The 24,196-nt window shown below is 33.5% G+C and overlaps 3 protein-coding genes across 3 annotated transcripts; all 3 read left to right on the top strand.

Annotated features, from left to right (window-relative positions):
• Positions 1 to 2,002: 2,002 nt before the first annotated feature.
• On the top strand, positions 2,003 to 2,949 carry LOC138384474 (olfactory receptor 8J3-like). The gene is given in 2 exon segments (XM_069469980.1): positions 2,003 to 2,798; positions 2,801 to 2,949. Coding segments are annotated over 2 exon segments (945 nt in total).
• A 5,104-nt stretch (positions 2,950 to 8,053) lies between these two features.
• Positions 8,054 to 8,995, top strand: LOC138384475 (olfactory receptor 8K3). Its single transcript, XM_069469981.1, has one exon. The coding sequence runs from the start codon at positions 8,054 to 8,056 to the stop codon at positions 8,993 to 8,995; it is 942 nt and encodes a 313-aa protein (XP_069326082.1).
• Positions 8,996 to 15,868: 6,873 nt separating this feature from the next.
• LOC138384473 (olfactory receptor 5AL1-like) lies at positions 15,869 to 16,858 on the top strand. The gene has a single exon (XM_069469979.1). The coding sequence runs from the start codon at positions 15,869 to 15,871 to the stop codon at positions 16,856 to 16,858; it is 990 nt and encodes a 329-aa protein (XP_069326080.1).
• Positions 16,859 to 24,196: the final 7,338 nt, after the last annotated feature.

Below are 24,196 nucleotides of genomic sequence, written 5' to 3'. Positions count from 1 at the left end.
CAAAATGAGTTCCCTCAAGTTCTTGATACTCATTTGAATTCTTCTCTCTGTTGGGCCTCTTTTCATGATTCTCCATAAAGTATTCATGAGTAGTCAGAGTGCCAATGGCCCCTTTTCTGCAAAAGAAAGATGATTAGGAGATCATTAGAAGTAGTGATCCATAGGCATTAAGGATAAATGTGGCAAATGCCACGTTTCTACCCCAGATCAGAATTTAAGAAAATAATCACTGTTGCCTGAAATCTGAGAATGTTCTTCTGTGATTCGTTATATAGCTGATCCCTTCTCAATCTTTAGGTTTCATTTCAAATGTCACTTTCTCAGAAAGCTTTCCCTAATGATCCCTGTAAAATTACTGTCCCAGGTTACCCCACTGTATCTTCTTCTTTCATTTACATATTACAATTTACAATTACCTTGTTTATACAATTTTAACATATGTTTGTCTCTTCTGTGTCAATATTATAGCTTATCCATGCTGTGAGGGACAAGTCATTCATTTAAAGCTTGAACGTTGTCTGCCAAAAAGTAGCAATTCAATAAATAGGTGACAAATGTTGATAATATGATTCACAGATACCAAGGTAAAGAAAGATGTTTGGTGTCAAAAACAAACATATCAGACGTTCAACAACATTAAGAGTCATTTTGGTCTTATTTCTCTGATACTTTTTATATTATCACTTTATTTTTTAATCACTGCAGAAGTATTGTTTATTTTTATTTCTATTCTATCCTTTTCAAAAGGAAAGAAAATATCTTGGATCAGAACCTGGGCTGGAGAAACAATTAAAAAAAAAAAGTAAATGTCAAAGCTCTGGGTTTTTAAAATTTAGACACGGATGATGATATAGTCTTGACTCTCTGGAATGTAATTGCAAATTTTTATATTAGGAACTATGACATAACTTCTTTAGGCCAGGTTCTTACCACTGGACTATCAATTATGACTGCAAACAGACTCCAATTGGCTAATGAGAGGCAGAAAATATTCCTTAAAATAAACAACTCTAAGAAAATATTCAGCCATATTAAAATAGTATGCTGAATCTATAGCAAATATATGCAATATAATTGCCATAGAAACTCTATAAAATAAGGATGTTTATTTTTATTACAATTAAAAATTTAAAAAATAGTAAAAACCTAAACTAAAATTAAGATCAGATATATTTCATGAATTAAAAATAACATTTTATAAATAAAAATACTGATCAAAAAGAATGAAAATAATATAAAGAATTGTACAAATTTGTGGGATAAGAAGAAAAGGAGTAATGAGAGGGAAGGAATAGGAAACAGTATCCACTAAAGTATAACGTCAGGAAATACAAAGATAATAAAATTTTCACTGATAGTATTTATTGAAAGATAAAAAGAGAATCAGTAACCTAAAAACAGATCTTATGACATATCTCCATATATTTTTGTCTGAGTTAATAAAATGGAAAGTGATAAAAATCAGTTGACAGACACGGATGGTGGAATTTGCAAATGCCTATTATAGAAGGATAGAATTTAGAAAATGGAATGGGTTGGTACCTAGAATCATCTATTTTTGGAAATGTAAGAAGTGTCAGATTAAGCTATTAAAAGTAGCTCTTGGATTATCTGGGGACAGAATTCTTCAAGCCTTTCTCCCGCTCAATGCAAAAGACATAAGTCCTGCCTTCACATGTTTCCAAATTTAGAACTGATTTATAATTCCATTAGATTGCAAGGGAGTAAATCCTAAAAATGTTGCATGGTACTGGAGCATCTATTTAATTTGTCATACTTAATTTCCATACTTGCTTTTTTTCGCTCTCCCATATAATTGCAACATTCATTCATTAGACATAGAACCTTAAATTTAAAAATGGTGTTAGTTTAATACATGACTTGAGGATCTCACCCAAGAAAAAGCCCTTGCCATCTAATAGTAGTACTAGAAAATGATTCCTTAAAGTCTGTAAACACTTATTCTTTTTTTGCCCAAACAGATGAATTCTCAAACTCCTACATGGCTCCTGGAAATTTCACCCGGGTCACTGAGTTTATTCTCACAGGTGTCTCAGACCGTCCAGAGCTCCAAATTCCCCTCTTCCTCGTCTTCCTGGTGATCTATGGGCTGACTGTGTCAGGGAACCTGGGCATCATCACCCTCACCAGTGTTGACTCTCGACTTCAAACCCCCATGTATTTTTTCCTGAGACATTTGGCCATCATCAACCTTGGCAACTCTACCATCATTGCCCCTAAAATGTTGATCAATTTTTTACTAAAGAAAAAAACGACCTCGTACTATGAGTGTGCCACCCAACTGGGAGGGTTCCTGCTTTTCATCGTATCAGAGGTGATCATGCTAGCAGTGATGGCCTATGACCGCTATGTGGCCATTTGTAATCCCCTGCTCTACATGGTGGTGGTATCTCGCAAGATCTGCCTTCTGCTGGTGTCCCTCACTTACCTCTATGGCTTTTCTACAGCTGTTGTGGTTTCACCCTGTATATTCTCTGTGTCTTATTGCTCTTCTAATGTAATCAACCATTTTTACTGTGATATTGCACCTCTTTTAGCATTGTCTTGCTCTGATACTTACTTACCAGAAACAATCGTCTTTGTATCTGCAGCAACGAATTTGGTTTTATCCATGATTACTGTTCTAGTATCGTATTTCAACATAGTTTTGTCCATTCTAAGGATCCATTCATCAGAAGGAAGGAAAAAAGCCTTTTCCACCTGTGGTTCACATATGATGGCTGTCGCAGTTTTCTATGGTACAATGCTGTTCATGTATGTGCAGCCTCAAACGAACCACTCTTAGATACTGATAAAATGGCTTCTGTGTTTTACACACTGGTGATCCCTATGCTGAATCCCTTGATCTACAGCCTGCGAAATAAAGATGTGAAAGATGCCTTAAAAAAATTCATGGCAAATCCCTGTTCTTCCTGTAGATCAATGTAATTTTACAACTTTGTAGGTACATGGAGAGATCATTAATATAAGCTGCCATTATGTAAGAGAAAGAAAAATGTGGCTGGATGAGCTACCTATTTATAAGCAATGGTGGGAAATAAAAACATTAGTATTTTGAGAGCATTGAATTAAAATAATAAATTGAAGCTCTTGGAGTTGTGATGGTAATACAGAAGCACAGATGTTTTTCATGAACTTTGCCCAGAAATTAGGGGGTACCCAGTTTGGAAAAAATATTTCCAGGATTAATAAAGATATCCATTAAAAAAATAACTTTGGTGAAGCAACAATACATGAATGAAAGAAGTAAATTTAATCTTTTTTAATCTTTTGCTTCCTTTTTTTTTGTTTCTTCCTGGGTACAGTTGCGTAGGACAGATCACTGTATCTTGAAAAACTGTAATTAAAAATGACTAAAATCTCTTTTACAGATAAGTTAGCAAAACTGAAATGTCAATTATGTTTAAAACAAAACTTTCCAAATGTTTCTTAATATTGTTTGAATGAGCAAGTGTGTATGTACTATCAATATATATTTCAAAGTATTATCAGAATATGACTGAATTATTTTATACCAATTAATAGAATTAATACAATTTTTAAGTAGAAGACACAGAGTAGCATCATTGAATATGCCTCCACTTTGGATTTGACTTATAAGCCATTCTAGAGTCTTGGTCTATTATTAACCAACTGAGCCAGTGTAGGTAATCATTAAAATTCAGTAAGTTTCCCATGGCCATTCAATGTCATTATAATGCTGAAATAATTCTATGGAAAGCAACACACTGCTCAGAAATGCTGAATCCTCCACTATATAAGAGGAGTATGAAATCAATGAAATCCTCTCTCAATCCCTTCTTTCAGTGGGAATGTCTTACCCATTGGACAGATGGTGAGGACAGGTAAAACTAATAAAGGAAACGCTTGCCTAATAAATTATCTCTACTAATTGATAAATTATCCAAAGGTTTTTTTTTTTCCTAACTTAAGGAGAATAAATATGAATCATTTCAGATAAAAAGTTTTATTTTATCAGTTAAACTAACATTGTGACAAATCTTTTAGTGGATACTGGGCATTGTTTCCTTTATTTTATTACAGAATTCTTCATAAATGGACCTAGTTTAACAATGGGCAACAAAGTGAAAAGACAATATACAGAATGGTAGAAAACTTATTTGACAAGGGATAAATATCCAGAATATATAAGGAACTCAAATAACTCAATAGCAAGAAAAATAAATAATTGGATTAAAAAATAGGCAAAATATCTTCCATGTATCTTTTCAAATATGATGTATTATCTCCTTTGAAACCAAAGTAAAATAGTTTGTATATACACGTTTCAGAGTTCTGTGTTTTGGAAGTGGAAAAAACAATTGACAGATAAAGAGACCAGAAAAAATAGAGGAAAGTTGGATAAAGTTTAGTTTCTTTCCAGTTAGTTTTCTTTCCAATCTGTTCTTTCATTGCACTGTATGTATGTACTGTTTGGAAATTAATAGTTCTCACTACATATTTTTGGAGAGAATGAATAAATGGAGACACACGTCTAAGAAAGCAGCCATTAGATGTGATCAAGGGCAATGTTAAGGACAGAATGTGCATAGTCTTGGTTTCAGACAAGAGTGGGAGGTAAAGCTAGGAGCCATTTGTAGATGAGTTGCTTATCTACTCATGTTAGTGAAAATGGTGTGGTGAGTAGTAGACTAGTGTGTATTTTTGAAGCTGTACTTTTAAATCATAGATTCAATTTTTAGGGTCTGACTATAATTATTTGGATTAAATAGAATGGAACAGAATTCAGTAGAAGACAAAGGAACACTATAAGCCAGGTCATGAGAATATTATTCTAGAGGTATATATTAGATTCATGACATCTTATAATAAGTATTTATTTCTGCAGCTTGTGATTAAAACAGTTTGGTTATGAAAGCTGGTAGTTTAGATAAGGGTTGTAGCTTGAGTAGCCCAATAACCAAAATTTTTATCTTATCTTTATTTTTCTCTTTCCTTTTCCATTTGTTGCTTTTCTACAATTCAAAATTAGTTTTAACTATTTTAACATAAAAATTAGAGATTTGGAATGTATGGGTCTTTAGGTCCTTATTTCCCTCAATTCTCATGTTGCTTTCATTAGACATTAAAGCTCCATCTGTATGAGGATTTCAGGGCATAATATACAAACTATTTCAGATAAAATTAAAGTAAGTATTTCTTGAAAGCTATTGCTTATGTTTATTAAAACCAACAAAAAGTAACTAAAATGCATTTTTGGTAAATTGAGCTATAGTTGCATGTACACTATAGTATGAGTAAATTCTGAGGAAAATGTGAAAAAAGGGCTCCTATTTTACTTGTATGTTTATTCCCATTGAAATTTCAGGAGTGTATAGAGCAATCTACAACCTTTTCTAAGATAGCTTTGTTTCCATTTTTTAAATATAAAGGTGAAAGAGAAAAAAGAAAAGAAAAAGTAAAGTGGGGAAGAAGAGAGGTATGACATTTAACATGATTTAGTCAATAATTCAATATAAAATCAGTCAAAATGAATAAGAAAAAGGTCATAGAAATATATACAACTTTAAATATAGTAGAAACAAATTAATGCACAAAGTATAATTCAAATCTATGTTTCTTTAATAAAATAAAAAAGAAGTTGAAAGAGATATAAACTAACTCATAAAGAAATATATATTTCTAAATCCCTTGGAAAGCAAAAGTCGATTTTATCTACATCCTATCTGGAGCATCCTAATTCACTAGTGAATATGAACTGCCCTTGACAACGGACAGCCTCTAGGCATTTTGTTATGCTCACAGATACTTTGGGTATTATCGACAAATTGCTTGGCATCTCCTCAGAGAGAGTCTCGAAAGGTGAAAACATCCATAAATTGTACTCACCGTGCTGTATGAGCAACACATGGGAGAGGCAAGACAGAGATTTCATTACAGGTAAAAAAAGGTAGAATGTTTCATGGGGTGCCCTATGTTATAGATATCAATGATTCAGCAACATTGTAAAGTTCCACTTTAATTTGATCGCACAACCATAGCAAAATGTGACCATTTCTAATTCAGTCTCTGGGTTTTCTACTACTCAATAATACCTGAGCAGAAATAAGACCTCTCCCTTTCTTCCTTCATATAAAATTTTTGTATATTTTATATGGTGTGTTGGGCTGAATGCTCATAAGCACCTTTGAAACACCATCATGGTATTTTGCTTATAAAATATTTGTTTCACACAAATAATTTTCTCTAATTGAGGCCAAAACTGAGATCAAATGAAGTGTAATTAAAAGGATATGAATATTTTTAAATGAAAAGAATAAAAAGCTATGGTTATTTTGTAACTCATATTCATATCCTTTCAAATACTTATTTAGTCTTCCTTGTGACCCTCTTAAAATAATTTAATACTAAATGAGTATTAAAATAAATATGTAAATATAATCCTTTCCTCATATCTCAATGAGGAAAAAGGTGGTTTCTATGTTACATTCAGATGTAAGGTATTTGAAGATTAGGAGACTTTTAAGTATTCAGTTTTATGATAAAATACAAAAAACATTCATAATATACTTCAGTTTTCAGGAGGGTTTTCCAGAAAGCAGATATGATTTTATCAAAAAGTATAGCTTTTAAAAATACAACTGATACTGAACAAAGATAATGAAATAGGAAAAAAAGCAATCTGGTTCTTTCCCTAGAACTCCAAAGTTGGCGAGAGAAAATGCATTTATCTTCCTTACTTAAGAAGAAAATAGGTACTTACCAGCTGTGATTATTTTTTAGCCACTCAGAATTGTAAAACAATACAAAACGAATAAACAAAATAAAAGATTTTATTGCTTTTTATTGTATTTATTAAATATATTTTCTAATACTACTATCTCTTGTTACATATTTCTAACATAGGAAAGATGTGTTCATTAGGGTCAAGGTAGGATAACAGGAGATCACAATCTTATAAGAAATATTTTAATTGATTGAAGTTCAAATTATATGTAACCTTTATATTTAATCTTATATAATGTATGTGTTTATTTTTGTTTATAGATCACTCAGAGACTGCTGTCATAATTTTCATTGTAAACAATATCATTTCCCTTTGTTTTTTAAAAAAGAAACACAGGGGCTCATAATTTTTAAACCAATAATAATTCTCTTACCTTAGCATATCCTCCATTTCCTGCCCTGATATCTTTTACATCTGTGAGTTATTAGGGAATTTAAATACATGTTTATTTGATTACATACATGTTTATCTGTATTATGTGCTATATCACAGTTCCAAATTTCTGTGGCCTGAATGCACAGAACCACTGCAAATCACAGCCAGGAATCTATGTGTATCTCATCTTCAGTGTACTTCATTTTGTCTCTATGCTATTGTGTGCCATAGTGATTTTCCATTGTTTTTCTCTTAAATATATTTTATCCCTTTATACCAAGGGGAGTTTTCATGAATTTTCATTATACAAAACCAATGCTAATGACCAATCTTTCTCCTAATTTGCTCAGATTTCCTCATATTTCCCTAAGATTTTGCATGATAAAGTACATTTAACTTTTTACATACAATTCAGTATATCTCAATTATAATGAGAATGCTCTTAGAGGAAGATTAATAGTTAAGCAAATTTATGTCTATATATTTATGTAGATATCTATCATCTATCTATCTGTTTATCACTATTGATATTTTGGGTTGGATAACATGATGGATTGAATATTGATTATAATAGAATGTTTAGCAACTTACTGGCTTCTAACCATTAGTTGCACATGGTAGCCCATATCCAAACTGTGACCAAAAAAATGTCTCTAGACATTGGAAAATGTCATGTTGTGAATGAAATCAAGCCCAAATGAAAATGACAGCTCTATCTCTGCGGATTCTACTTATGCATACTTTTATTTATGAGTGTTAGGATTATTTTTAAATATCATAAATTGAGAAATTTGGATATATCTTATTTATGCTAGTTTTGCATCCTAAAAAAATTCCCAGATGATAATACAGAAGAGCCATTGACTATGCTGATATCTCTATCCAGAATAGATTTTCTGATAAACCGGGATGGAAAAGCACAACCTAACAGTGGTGAATGAATTCATTCTGATGGGAATCACAGATCGCCCCGAGCTTCAGGCTCCATTATTTGCCTTGTTCCTCATCATCTATGTGATCTCAGTGGTGGGCAACTTTGGCATGATCATCCTCACCAAGATGGACTCCAGGCTACAAACACCCATGTACTTTTTTCTCAGACACTTGGCGCTCACTGATCTTGGTTATTCAACAACCGTGGGACCTAAAATGTTGGTAAATTTTGTTGTGGATCAGAACACAATCTCCTACTATTTTTGTGCCATACAACTAGTTTTCTTTCTACTGTTCATTGGTAGTGAACTTTTTATTCTGTCAGCGATGTCATACGACCGCTACGTGGCCATCTGTGACCCTCTCCTCTACACAGTCATCATGTCACAAAGGGTATGTCAGGTGCTGGTGGCAATCCCCTATCTCTACTGCACATTTGTTTCTCTTCTGGTCACCATAAAGATTTTTACTTTGTCCTTCTGTGGCTACAATGTCATCAGTCATTTCTACTGTGACTGTCTCCCCTTGTTATCTTTAATTTGCTCAAATACACATGAGATTGAATTGATAATTCTGATCTTAGCAGCTTTTGATTTGATTTCATCCCTTCTTGTAGTTCTTGTGTCTTACTTGCTCATCTTCATAGCCATTCTCAGGATGAACTCTGCTGAGGGCAGGCACAAGGCTTTCTCCACCTGTGGATCCCACCTGACAGTGGTCATAGTGTTCTATGGGACTTTGATATTTATGTATGCGCAGCCCAAGTCAAGTCACTCCTTTGACACTGATAAAGTGGCTTCTATATTTTACACTCTGGTTATCCCCATGTTGAATCCCTTGATCTATAGTTTGAGGAACAAAGATGTAAAATATGCCCTACAAAGAATGTGGCATAAATTATGCAATATTTTTCTTTAAATTTTCATAGAATATGATTCCTATAAATTAGATGTAGGCCTCAATATTTGCTCTGTGTGACTCCAGAAGGGATAACAAGTACAAATGTATTGAACATATATTTACATATTGTCTTATACATGACAGGCTCTTCTGATTGCTGTACATAGATTAATGGACAAAACATTCTAAATCTGTGTCTTTCTTGAGAGGTATAGATGAATTATATTCAGAGTAAGTCAATTTTATAGAATAGTAAAATGTGCTATATGGATATAGAACAAAAAGAAGAAAAAGGATGCAAGGAAAGTTAGTATGCTGAGTGCAGTAGGGAACAGTGGTAATCACAAACGGGAGTGGCAAAGATTCTCTAGTGTTTTTGTCAGTTATTGGAGTAAAATTTGCAGTGTTTGTGTGTGAGTCTGTGTGTGTGGTTGTTGTATGTGAGGTCTTTCCTTCTGTTTTAGCCGTCATACTTTTTGCTGATACATTTTAGACTTGTATTTGATGCTGGTTGTTTATATGATATGTGATAATTTTAAGTCTTATGAAAGTGGTCAAATAATAACTATTCCAAATCTTGGGATTCTACTTTTAATGATATGTAGGTTGAATTCTACCAGGGACAAATATTAGATAAATGACCTTTCCCCAAAAGGTGAGGAAATACTTATACTCCTTCTCCTTCTAACCTCAGATCTATTTATTTCTATAATCAGTAGTTCAAAATATTGGTTTACAACTCAGAGCTATAGAAAATAGTCAACATTAGAGTAGACAATATAAAATTCAGGTTTTATTCTGTCATAGGAATTGCTGGGTTTTAAGAGCTTTCCTCTTTATAGAATCTTTCTTTGGCCATCACAACTAATATTAATTCTAAAAACTTATGTACTTATTATATTTCCAAAGTAATTGATTAAAAATATAACAATGCAAAAATTTTTCAAGGCTTTAGTTTTTACCAAGTCATTAAATTGTCATGTATTTTTATGGCCTTAAAGAAATATAATGTCTATCGAATAAATATGACTTCTGCCTCTTGAAGAGTGAATTTTATGCAAACTTATCTATAATTACAGACCTAGGAATAGTAAGATAAATTGACTGTTTTTTGATTTGTTCAATTTTCTAGCTGTTTTACTGAGATATAATTATAAACCATGTAATCCACTTATTAAAAGTATATAATTTAATGGTTTTAGTATTTTCACAGTGTGCAACCATCAGAACAATGAATTTCAGAATAATTTCATCAATTCAAACTGAAACCTCATGCCTATTAGCAGTTATTCCTCACTTTCCCTCAACCACTACCCACCCCAGCCCTAAGTAACCAACAATCTATTTTCAATCTCCATGAATTTGTCCATTATGGGCATTTTAAATGAATGTAATAATAAAATTTGTGTTTTCTTTGTGTCTGGCTTCTTTCAATGAGCAGAAACCTGGATGTATTTGTATTATGTCATGAGGCACTGGATCTTCCTTATTTATTTTTTTTCTTTCTTGGCTGGCTTTCTCTGACAATAGTCTCTCAGGGAAAGCTGGGAACTGCCTCATGACTACTAGGTGAAAGTAGAAGTCCTGATTCTCCACCTGGTCTCTATTGATAATGGGGGAGTGAGCCCTCATACAGAAGCTCACATGGTCTAACAGTGCAGAAGGGGGGGTTCATTACCACTTTGCAACACCCTCATCTGACACCACTCCAGCATAGAACAGGAGGGAAACCTCAATATGACCAGTGAATGGACTTTCAGGCTACATATCTGGTCTCCATTGTCACCATATATTGGAGGGAGGGGCTCATTACCAGAAAGCAGGAAAGAAAGCCTCCTTCCTGCTTGCTGTTCTTTGACACCTCATCCACAGAGGTGTTAAAACAGGTCATTGCAGTACTCCCCGCAACTTTGGACGTTGTTGTGTAGTGTAGAATGGTATTTTGAAAAATTAGAACAGTGATTCTAGGGTCAAACATTCACATTCAACACAACTGAACTTCTTTTTCCTTACCTTTTCTTTCTTTGTAAAAATAAATGATTGCCTATAATTTTTATCTGTATATCTTTCTGTTTATCACTCTAAACTTATATAGGTGTGTGGAATACAAATAAACAGAGTTTTTTAGAGTGTTCAAAGAGTAGGATGTTAATTTCTCTGTGATTTTCATGTCTTCAAATGCTTCCCAACAGAATTTAGGAAACAAAATAAAGTTCATTTTAAATCATTTTCCTCTTTGAACAGAACTTTCAGACAATAATTTTCTGAGATTGAAATAAATGTACCTCCAGACCAATAAGAAATTTATGGTTTAATTAATATTTGTTTACTGCTCAAAAGATTATTGAGTTTCAGACATCACGTTGGATTTTTGGTGCAAATCAAGTGACTAACTTGGTATACTTTCAAAGTTCAATAACGAGTTAATTTACTTTGATATAATGCATATAGTAACCTCTTAAGTTTATAAGCTTAATAAAATATATATTAATGTATAAAAAGTAAATCAAAACTAGTTAAACATGTTGTTTCTCACAAGTTAAAAAAATCTTTTCTATTAGTTGTTAATTCTTTATTATACATTGGTTCACCATAGCGATCTGCCACTCAAGTGTTTATTTTTTACCTGTTAAGCAAATTAAGTCCCAAAAGATCAACCATAACATAACTGCTTATGCTTGTGGAACATCATAATATTTTGGGTTCATAATTATTTGAACTGATGTAATTCAATGGAAATGTCTAGAGGGATGAATAGATCACACAAAATAAACTCACAATACTTAAGTAATGTTAAGTATCATTGGCATTCACAGAATTTTACCTCAAGGTATATTTTACTCTTTTTGCTTTTGTTGTGGATTACTCAAAAGCCATATATAGTAGGAAACAAATAAAGGTAATTGAGATAATCCTAAATTCGTATTTGCCATAGCACAAATTTGTATTCATTTGTTGAACTATTCTACTAGCATATTTGGAATGTCAACTAATTTCTAAGTCTTGCTAATATTGGGGAAAATGGAATCATTTTGCTTACCAAGAATTTGAAATTTAAAGTAGCTTACAGACAAATTAGCAGGTGGCTTAACTGTTGGATGTAATAAATGGAGATATAATCTAGAGAAACACCATAGAAGGAAGTGATATTTCACCTCAGATCCAAAAGATAAGTAGAAAGATAGTAGCCAACCAGAGGGGTGAAAATAGAGGGAGGAGTATTCTGGCCAAACTATGTACAAAACCCATGGTCACATCTGAGGGACTGAAGGTAGGCAGTATGTCTGGTGCATGATTACTTGAAGAATATTGCATGGAATGAGACAAGTCTACAAAGAAGGGCTTGTTTAGCAAAGGTCTAATTAAACACTGTGAGAAATTTGGACTCTATTTCAAAACTAATGGACAAAAAGAAGCTAAGATCTGCGTGTTGGAAAGTACATTCAAAATGCCATATGTGCAGAGTAGGTGGCAAAACTGGTTGGAAGATAGCAATTAGAGTGAACTAATGCAGAGAGCTGTAATTTGAAGCCTAAATAAATAAAATTCAGAGGCTGTTAGAAGTAGAATGACTTGAAAAAAATAGGCTAAATAATGAGTGGTGTTCAATTGTTGATTGGTAGAAGTTAGAAGTATATATGAAACATGTTTTCCTTTTAGTTTTTCACCTGTGTAGGAGAATCTACCATTTAATGAGTTATAAAATATATACTCCAAGGTGTATTGGTGCGGTAGGGTGATTTTTGAATAGATGAATTTTCTTTGAACATGGTAAATTTGGGTACCTCTGCAATATATCATTGAAGTTGCCTGGATATCTATGTACTGAACATATGTGTAACTGAAGTTCAAAGGAGAAATCTGGCCTAGAAATTTAGATTTTTGCATCACCAGCATAAAAATGGCAATGATAGTTATAGGAATAGATGATAGTTCTCGAAAAGAATATGAAAGAATGATATGAGTTGGTTAAGGAAAGAATTCTAAAGTAATAGTGTTATTTAAAGCATAAACAAAAGAAGTAGAACCGTTAAGGAAAGTAAAAGTGGACAGAAAGGCAGGAAACCTCAGACTTTCGGATGACTTATTATAGAAACCAGTGAAATAGTGGTTCTCATGATGAAAGTTAGTGTCAATGATGTCCAATATCACAGAGAAGTCAAATAACAAATCTTCATGTGATTTTGGAGGAAGGAGAATGTTGGTGAGTTTGGAGAAAGTAATTGCATTACAATACTGGGAAAAATATCAGAATATGAGTTTGAAACATAAATATGAAGGATGAAATGAGTGTTGGTCACTTTTCCAAGAGGTCTGGTACTGAAAGAATGAAGAGAAGAATACAGGTAAAACGGTCAAGGTAGAAGAATAGAAGGTTGATGGGAGAGATTTAATAAACTAGCATAGGAAGGAGACTGGAAGACAAAAAGGTATGGAAACCAAAATAGAAGTGTAAGTATAAGAAATAGGACACTTCGCTATCCACCCCACCAACAAAAGTGGAAAGGATAGTTGTGGAAACAGGAAGTTTTTTGCAACTGTCAACAAGAAGTTAAGAAATAGACAAATTTTCCATCTTATTATTTTATCAGAAATTGTAGCATCTACTTAGAGTAAGTGGCAGGGGTTGTACGGGGAAGTATGAAGAAATCCAGAGGTTTTGAACTATCTGCATAGACTGGCAGGTCAAGTAAATGACCAGTTGATTTTTGTGTGATAAGTTCATAATAGCTCACTTTTGCCTAGATATTGTTCATTGTAGTTCAGATTCAATTGCAAAGAGAACATTTCAAAATATCCAGATTTTGGTATAACTAGAAGGAAATAGTAAGAGGAAATTTTGCACGTTGGAAAGAGTAGTTGTAGTAATAAATCATGGAGTCTCAGCTGTACAGTGGAGAATCGAATAAAGAAGATAACAATATAAAGACTAAATAGTTGGATTTAAGCAATAATGATATGTATGAATAAATGAAAAGCTATAGTGTCATAACTGAGATGAAAAAGAAAGGGCTGAAGATTGTGATTGTAAGATAATGTTTCAATTTTGGATATCTAGCATTTGATCAATGTCCAGATAAAATGATATTTAAGATGGAGCCATGGGAGTGGGAAGCTCATGTGGAATGGTGCTGGTTTCAAATAACAAGAATCTGTGAAGCCACATATTGAATGTGTGTTGTGCATGGGAACTGCTGACAATTTTGTGCAGGCAGGGTAGAGTGAACTTACTAACGTTTTCAATGAATAAAAAGGACTGTCCTGGAAATATGTAAGTAACGAAGTATGTGAGTGTATAAGTGTCAAAGCATCAGGGTAATTTACACAAATGCAAGATATAATGAATATGGAACAATGCTCCAAACATCAGCAATGCCTTATCTCACCTGCCAGATTTGAAATATGTGGAGAATTTAAAACTGAGCAAAGAAGTGGTCTGGAAGAGAAGCAGGTTTTCAAGGAGTCAAGTTGGAGTTTAAGAAAAAAAGAATCAAATGATTGAAGATGTTGAAGAGTTTGGTAATAAGATAGTTAAACGTACACAAGTGTCATTTAACCACAGCAAAGTAAGTACTAAAGAGAGTAAGAGCAAGGAGAGTGAAGGATTAGAGATCACAAGTTAGTGAGGCAGTGGGAAAATATCTAAAAATATTGCAAAAAAAGATTAAGCTTCTACAGTCATCAATATGATGGGAGAACATGCAGGCATCTTCTTAGGAAGCCTCAGTCTAAATAATATTAATGCTATCAAGAGCTAAAATTGACTTATTTAGCACACAATATGAGGATGGGCACTGCTCTAGGCACCTGTATGAATAGACTCATAGATTGCCTTTTCAAAGTTGCCTTGATACCTTGTTTGATGGGAAAACTCTTGCTTCTCTGAAAAATCATTCGCATCAACTACAAACTGAGGTTAGGGAATCAAGGACTAGTCAGTGAGTTATTTGCTTCACCCTATGCTAATCATGAAGCATGAAGAGGGCTTAAGCTCTCGGCCTCAGTTTCCCTATGTGAAAAAGAAGAAGATAGTCATACTGTTAATCTATAGGCTTGAAATAGAGATAGTCTGAGATAGAATAGTAAAAAAGAAAACTAAATTTATTCCTCTTCTGTTCAAATGAAAATCGTTGAATGCTACCCTCTTTCAGTTAGCCAGCAACTAAATTGTGCTTCTACGTGGACATCTTAAAATCTTTTTCTTCTCCTGATTAGCATTTGGATGTTTGAAAATAAATGACAAATGTGTTTTCTGAATCATTTACTATACTTTTAATCCTGTTATGCATGTTACAAAAAAGCAAGGCTATTCACATTTCTAAACATATTGTTTTCTCCTTAATTCACAAATACTACACAACAATTGAAGGAAAACCAGAAATCATTGGTACAGAAAAGAAAAAAATCAAAATCAAAAATTATCTTGAATGTTTAGTATAGCATTTATCAGCATAGCATTTATCATTATCCAAAATTTTATTTAGGACCTTTCACATTACACCTTCTGGAATCAATTTTTTTAAATTTATTATTTTTTGTTAATTAAAATTTTCCAATAGAATGTATATAGTTTTGTTTAAAATAATACAATAATTTTAAAAAGCATTCTGTCTGTGCTCAAATAACTCTCAATCTTTATTTTCTTTTCTAAAAATAAATATTACATTGATCATTCAATTATGTAAAACTTTAAAATATTATCCTTTTATCTTCATAAATTCCCACAGAGTTTTGTGTTTTGGAATTTCTACCTGGGACAAATCACTTTATTCTGAAAGCAGAACTAATGTATGATGCCCCTTTGAATGCAGTCAAGATGAGATCATGGCGGGTCAGAAATGTCTCCTAACATCTCCTTGATTATTGCCAATGGGAACGAGATTACCCTAAATGTGTGCTCCGGAGAGTTTTATTGCAGAGAACTTTTATACGTACTCCATGTCCAGAAGTAATCATTCAGCAGTGTCTGAGTTTATCCTCTTGGGGCTCACAGAAAATGCAGAGCTTCAAGCCATTCTTTTTGGTATATTGCTAGTAGTTTACGTAGCCAGTGTCATGGGTAATCTTGGACTGATTGTGCTAATCCAAGTCAGTCCTCAGCTTCACACACCCATGTATTTTTTCCTCAGCCATCTGGCTTTTGTTGATTTTTCTTTTACTTCATCTGTCACCCCGAACACGTTGGTGAATTTTCTGCGTGAATTTAAAAGTGTAACATTTTACGCATGTGCTATTCAGTTATGCTGCTTCATCACATTTGGAGTTTGTGAGTTGTATTTGCTCTCAGTCATGGCATATGATCGGTATGTTGCCATCTGCAACCCTTTACTTTATGTCATTCTGATGCCCAGGAAAGTCTGTATTCAAATGATTGCTAGCACATATGTTTACGGATTCACTGTGGGTCTTGTACAGACAGTGGCGACATTCCGGTTATCTTTTTGTAACTCCAACGTGGTCAACCACTTCTACTGTGATGATGTTCCTTTACTCGAGCTGGCCTGTTCCGACACTCACATCAAAGAGCTGATGCTGTTGATCATCGCTGGGTTCAATACTCTTTGCTCTCTAGTGATTGTGCTAATTTCTTATGTCTTCATCGTCTTTGCCATCCTGAGGATTCATTCTGATGAAGGAAGACGGAAAGCATTTTCTACCTGTGCTTCCCACCTGACCTCCATCACAATATTTTATGGAACAATCATTTTTACATACCTGCAGCCCAAGTCAAGCCATTCTCTTGACACAGACAAATTAGCTTCGGTGTTTTATGTAGTGGTGATTCCCATGTTAAACCCCATGATCTATAGCTTGAGAAATCAGGAGGTAAAAAATTCACTAAAGAGAATTATAGAAAAATTGTGTTTGGGTATCAAATAACCTAAATATCACTGGGCAGAAATGAGAAGACTTTTTTATTTATTTTATTTTATTATTTTTTTTTTGTGAGAAAGAGTCTCCCTTTGTCACCCAGGCTAGAGTGATGTGGCATCAGTCTAGTTCACAAATTCACTGCAACCTCAAACTCCTGGGCTCAAGCAAGCTTCCTACCTCAGCCTCCTGAGTAGCTGGGACTGCAGGTGCATGCCACCATGTCCGGCTCATTTTTTCCATTTCTAGTAGAGATGGGGTCTCACACTTGCTCAGGTTGAGTCTGGAACTCCTGACCTCAAGGGATCCTCCTGCCTCAGCCTCTCAGAGTGCTAGGATTACAGGCGTGAGCCACAGTACCCAGCCAAGAAATGAGAAGACTTTGAGTTGTGTCTTGTCTAGATTCACAATACTGGTAAATGATAGAGCCAATTCCTGACTTTCAATTCTCAAACTCACTCAGTATCTGTGTCACTCACTCTTCCAATTCCTGACTTTCAATTCTCAAACTCACTCAGTATACGTGTCACTCACTCTTTCATTCTCAGTTGTTTCCACATAAAAGGCATTTGGTAATTTTTGAGTCATTGAATTATAAAGAATTCAGAGGGAGAGAAAGAGAGAAAGATCTTAATATCTTATTCCTCTTTGGCTACAACATCTTCATCAGTAACTGAAGAAACTGTGTTTGGAAATACTGGTTTTATTTAACTCTGTGTGATATTGAGAAATTTGGCTTATATTGAAATAGTTCAACGTCTTATATATGATATTCCAAGTTTGTTGCATAGATCATCTGGAAAATGTTTAAGTCATCATGTCAAAGTTTAATAGCGAGGATTTTATTTGTGTGTATTTTAAGATGATAATTCCCCTAGCACACCACTTTCTCTGAATTCTGCTGGAAAGGATAGCATTAGCAGAGTTACTTTGATACTAAATATTTAGCAACATAGATTTTGTATCAGTTTAGATCATTAAAGCCACTGCACACCATTATAGTTCACTGCCTCTTCTATATAAGTGCAAGGTTAGGAATTGAACTCTTCAAACATATTGGCTAACAATTTTACCTTTTGTAATAAACAGCTGTTATCATGGGTAAATGTCTGAACCACATTTTCCTCATCTGCAAAACTCAGTAATAGTTTCCATCTCCTAGACTGATTGAGAATATTAAAGAAAAGTATAAATATAAGGTGCATTGCACAGTTTCTAATGCATTGTTGGTACTTCACAAATGGTGGGTTTTATACTTAATTATTAACATTGTTATTGTATTAATAATTCCTTTTATTTGTTCTTAGGTAATGGGATAAAAACTTCTTTTGACATAGTTGGCAAAATGATATTCTCCATTTTAAAATCAATTAAATGAAAATATAAAAATCAACGGATTATTTTATTACAATCTCTTAAGCAATTTAGTTCTTATAAATTTGTGTGTGTACATTGATGAACATATTTTAAACGAATTTTTTAGGTTCTATCATACCTGTTACTTAAAATATGCATATTTTTCTTTAAAAAATGAAACCACTTTTGTTTCACTTAGCAAAGACAGATTAATAAATTATGAACTTATTTAGTTCCAAATTTTTCAAAGTGAAGATTAGTCACCGTTTGCTGAATGATTTTCATGTGTTAAGGGCTGAGTGAGTTATTTTAAATGGATTGTCTCAGATAATTTTCGTATCTTCCAATTGAGATGGGTATTTAAAGAATGAAAAACAAATTAAAACAGTTGATGTAATTTACTAACACACACATAGCTAAAAACTGGAAGAAACAGAATCTGAGTTGACTTTTCTTCAACCATAAAGCTTAATTTTTAATGACTATATACAGTTATACAACATTGGGATTTAAAAAAAGAAACTAAATGATGATTCACAGAAAGTCACCCCAAAGCTACATTTAAATTAAAATTTTTCAGAAGTTAAAAAAAAAATCAAGAGAAAGTTATGTCAGCCTGAGTCTGTCACAGAATATGGATCCTACTGCCATGTTGCTCATCTATTCTGGAAAAGAAATTACAGAGAAAGGTCTCCACATATAGAACAGAGGACTTTCAGCCTTTATCATTCCGTTGCTATCAGTGATGTTAACTTCAAATGTTTCTGAGAATCTTCCATAACCTCCAAAAGCCAGATTCTTAGCTGTTCCTATAAGACATAACCACATTTAACTTCTACATCACTGAGTGCCATTGCTATTATATATACAAAACTGCCTTGATATAGAGCTTAAAGAAAGGATCTTTAACAGCCCTGAGGCTCAATTTTCTCATCTATAAAGTGAGACTTTTAGGAAAATTATCTCTTGTCATAAAGCTGTGTGATTAGTTATATAAAAAAATCCACATCCTATCCTTAATTTAATTACTTACAGACCAAGTGCCAAAAGGAAGACCTGAGAAAAAATATATAATCTATAAATATATAATTAGCAGTGGTTATTTTTCAAAGATTATAATCTAATATTAATTTGATGGAGTCAAAATAAAGGAAACCAACAAAATGAAACTGTAGCCTACAGATAGGGAAAAAAAATTTGTGAACTATATATATGATAAGGGGTTAATATTCAAATGTATAAAGAATTCATACAACTCAAAGGCAAAAGAAAAATATAACCCCAATTAAAAAATGGGCAAAGTACCTGAACATATATTTCTCCAAAGGAGACATAAAAATAGCCAACGGGTGTATGAAAAAGTGCTCAAAATCACAAATTGTCAGGGAAATGAAAATCAAAACCATTGTGAAATATCATCTTACACACATTAGGATAGGTATGGTCAAAAAGACAAGAGATAACTGTTGTCTAACATCCAGAGAAAAGGGAACCCTTGTACCCTGTTGGTGGGAATACAGATTGTTATACTCATTATGCAAAACAATAGGGAGCCTCCTGAAGAAATTAAAAATAGAATTACCATATGACTCAGAATATCCTCTTCTGGATATATATATGCCCAAAGAAAATGAACTCACTGCCTTGTAAAGATACCTATAATTCTGTTCACTATTATTCACAATAACCAAGATATGGAAAAAAACACAAAGTAATGGATAAAAAATTGTGAATAAATGGATAAAATATTTTTCAGCTTAAAAAAGGGGGAAATTCAGCCACTTTCCACACCATGGATGGACCTGGAGGACTTTATACTAAGTGAAATAAGCCAAATACAAAAAGAAAAATATTGCATGGTCTCACTTATATGTGGAATCTAAACAATGACAACAAAAAAGACTCAAAGATACAGAAATAGAGAATGAAACAGTGGTTTAGAGCAGAGGAAATGGAAAGACGGGGTCAAGGGATACAAAGTGGCAGATATGTAGGATAAATAAGTCTAAAGATCTAATGTGCAACATGAGGACTATAGTGTACTGTAGCAAGACTTTTTCTAAATATGTAGGTTATAAACTGCTCTTGTCACAGGAGGGAATTATAAGAAAGCATATAAAATGTTATAAATTCACCAGAATATTTAAATTCTGTATGTATTCCTGAAACTTTGTGCCTCTAAAACAATTGATTTTGCAATTAAAATACGTTTTCGGAGATATTTAGCTTTTCTCATTTTTAAGCTATCCTTTTCTGGGGAATAAAATGGGTTTAAGATACGTTGTTTATCTTCTTTTTGTTTCACTTTTTACATCTACAAATTTATAAATAATCAGTGTGATTCCTAAGTAGTAGTGATAAGAAGATTAAGTGAGTTGATAAATGACAAATACTTAGGATAAAGTCAAAGATAGCAAATCGTCTATAAATGTCAGCTGTTTATTATTAGTAGTGTTATTACCATTAGTGCAGAAGTTTTAGAAGTAGATGATGGTTTTTTATTCAAATACAACATTTAATCGTGTCCATTCCCCAGGCAGTGCGGATCGCCACTCATCAAGTAGGTATACACCCATCCCTTCCACCCAGCCCCGACCTCTGTCCAATACCCAATTGGTGTGAATCCCAAATGTGCACTCAGGGAAACCAGTTTGCTGGTGAGTACATGTGGTGCTTGTTTTTCCATTCTTGGGATACTTCACTTAACAGAATGGGTTTCAGCTCACTCCAGGAGAACCAAAGAGATGCCATATCGCCATCATTTCTAATAGCTGAGTAGTATTCCATGGTACACATATACCACATTTTGCTAATCCATTCATGAATCGATGGGCATTTGGGTTGTTTCCACATCTTTGCAATTGTGAATTGTGCTGCTATAAACATTCGGGTGCAGGTATCTTTTTTATAGAATGACTTTTGTTCTTCTGGGTAGATGCCCAGTAATGGGATTGCTGGATCGAATGGTAGGTCTACTTGAATCTGTTTAAGGTATCTCCACATTGCTTTCCACAGGGGCTGCGCTAGTTTACAGTCCCACCAGCAGTGTATGAGTGTACCTGTCTCTCCACACCCACGCCAACATGTATAGTTTTGGGACTTTTTGATAAAGGCCGTTCTCACTGGAGTTAAGTGATATCTCATTGTGGTTTTGATTTGCATTTCCCTGATGATTAGAGATGTTGAACACTTTTTCATATGTTTGTTAGCCATTTTTATATCTTCTTTTGAAAAATTTCTATTCATGTCCTTTGCCCACTTTTTGATAGGGTTGTTCGATTTTTTCTTACTGATTTTCCTGAGTTCTAAATAGATTCTTGTTATCAGTCCTTTATCTGATGTGTAGTATGCAAAAATTTTTTCCCATTCTGTAGGTTGTCTGTTTACTCTCGTGACTGTTTCTTTGAAGTTCTGACTGGGGGGGATGGGGTGAGGGGAGGGGAGGAGTGCACACCTACATGATGAGAGTGATGTGCACTGTCTAGGGAATGGACACAACTAAAGCTCAGACTCGGGGGGATGGGGAGGCATGGGCAATGTATATAGCCTGATCTTTTGTACCCCCTTAATGAGCTGAAAAACAAACAAAAAATAAAAAAAAAACAAAAAAAACATAGAAATAAAATGAAAACATTTTAAATACAAAAAAAAAAAAATTTAAAAACAAGTCATACAGTAAAGGCACTGTTATTTTAAGGACAATGCAGTCCACTCAAGCTGAAAAAAAATTGAAAAGTGACTAAAGTGAAGAAATTCAATACAAAGTATAAAGATTTTAATACCAACATGCAAAAACAATTGATTATAATTTTATTCAAGGAACACCACTAATCAGATGTAGATATAAAAACAAACAAAAAATTTTGTTTATAAGAAAATGAATTAGGGATGGTTCATGTCACTGATGATGATAAAACTGATTATTTAACAAGACTCTTAGGTGCCAGCCATTGTGCCAAGGTCTTTACATATATTTCTGTCTAAATGCTCACACCCTAGCTTGTGACATGAGCATATTTCTTATTTTATAAGTAATTTGAGCTATATATCTCGCAACAACTAGGAGTAGCAAAACTCAAATTTGGGGCCAAATCTTTCTGAAATCAGGCATGTTCTTCACTAATCATAGACACTGCTAAAGATGATTTATTTTCTACATTTTATCAGCCCCTTTATTCTATATTTAGACACAAAAACATCATAGAGATCACAGACTGAGGGGTGACAACACAAATATTTGTTGAAATATACCTGGAGAGTGAATGATGTTGATTTTGGTGTTTTGACTGAGGGACTGGTGTTTCAAAAGATGATGTCAGCCACCTACAGCAATCTATAAAGTGTAGTTTTAGAGGTTGCGCAGAACTGTGTGTATCTGCTCTAGAAGAAACTGAGTAATATGTCTACCAAATACACTTGAATAGTTCAAATCTCTGAGAAAAACGTAGGTTTCCCTTAATAGATGGTTAATAGTAAGGAATTAAAATTGTGTAAATACATGAAAACTTCAATTCAGTTATTATTTAAGCATCACTTCTCTAAATAATTCTATGAACAGAAAGGTGCAGTGAAACCCTAGAAAACCAGTGTTTTTCAGGTGAGATATCAAGATTTTATAGGTCTGAATTTTTTCATTTGTAAAGCAGAGAATGTCTATGACACATGTAAATGTCATATATGTGCTATGTGAGAATATAGTGTGTGTCTCTCCATAAAAACATACACTCAAAAGACAAAGCGTGGTGAATAGAAACACGGGGCTTTGCTGTTGAATCTGTTTTAAAAACCAGAAAATTGATTCACCTCACAAGGTTCTATAAGCACTTCATGGAAGCATATCTGAGTCATTTAAAACTCAAGTGCAGGAGAGGAAATAATCACTTTGGATTGCAAACCTCTAACTGTGTTCTTTGTAATGGTTGCAGGTATCATAATCTTCTTCTAAATTGTAAAAAAAAAAAAAATGGATAACATTAAACCACTAGTTTACTTTTTCCAAAATGTCAACATAATAAAAGCACATCAAATCACTATTTTTAAATTACAAATCATCATCTACAAGGGTGACTGAATAAGTACCAGGCACAGATACATGACATACTAACTGAAGGTTGTTTCTAATTGAACAAATATGCAAATACAATGAACTTATTATCTAAAAACACAATTTCTAGAAACCATGTTCTTCCAAGTATATTTAAAAGTCTGATAATGACACATTTAAATCCAATTAATCTATATTATAACACCCTTCATTCTGAACACCTATCATGGTAAAAAACAAAATTCAAATAGACATGAATTTGCATTTATAATTTTCATATTACTAGTTATGTGACCTTAAGCAATTCAGAGATGAAACCTCACACATCTCTTAGGTTTACTTGATTGGAATAAGTAGGACTACTTGATTAAATTGTCTGGCAGGTAGTAAAAAACCCAACCAGGATTTGTCCTTCCTCCTTAATGCCGGATAAGCCTTTGAAAGCTCAATGAATTTATTTTTAATTTTACATAACAAGCATTTGTATAACTAACACTTGCAAAACATATATTGTCACTGGATAGTGTTTAAGCATTTCATAAATATTAAGCTATGTAATCCTCAAAACAGACCAATGAGTTAGGTCTTCTTATTTCCCAGAATTGAAAAGAGTCACACAGAGTTGAGGTCGGTTGCCCAAGGTTGCACAGCTAGTAAATGAAGGAAATAGCATTCAAACTCAGACAGTCTTGTTCCAGAGTCCCAAGCTGTAACAAAAACATCCTGTTGCCTTGCAGATACACATACATGTGTTTGCATGTGTATTTGAGCATGATTACAGTGGTCTGTCAAGGTCGTACTGGCCTGAACAGGACTCTTTAATGTGCTGGTTCCCTTGTAGAAAGTGTCAAGTTCTGTTAAAGTAACAGCTACATTTTCAGTTGATTGGGAAATAATTACAAGAAAGCATTTGATTTATTTCCCTGCTTTTATTTAATGAAGGATCA

The sequence above is a fragment of the Eulemur rufifrons genome, chromosome 6 (assembly GCF_041146395.1).
Source record: "Eulemur rufifrons isolate Redbay chromosome 6, OSU_ERuf_1, whole genome shotgun sequence".
In the NCBI taxonomy this organism is placed as follows: domain Eukaryota; kingdom Metazoa; phylum Chordata; class Mammalia; order Primates; family Lemuridae; genus Eulemur; species Eulemur rufifrons.
This window is presented reverse-complemented; position numbering and strand designations above follow the sequence as displayed.

Coding starts and splice junctions, on each gene's coding strand:
- LOC138384473 (XM_069469979.1), top strand. CDS start 15,869: ATGTGTGCTCCGGAGAGTTTTATTGCAGAGAACTTTTATACGTACTCC.
- LOC138384475 (XM_069469981.1), top strand. CDS start 8,054: ATGGAAAAGCACAACCTAACAGTGGTGAATGAATTCATTCTGATGGGA.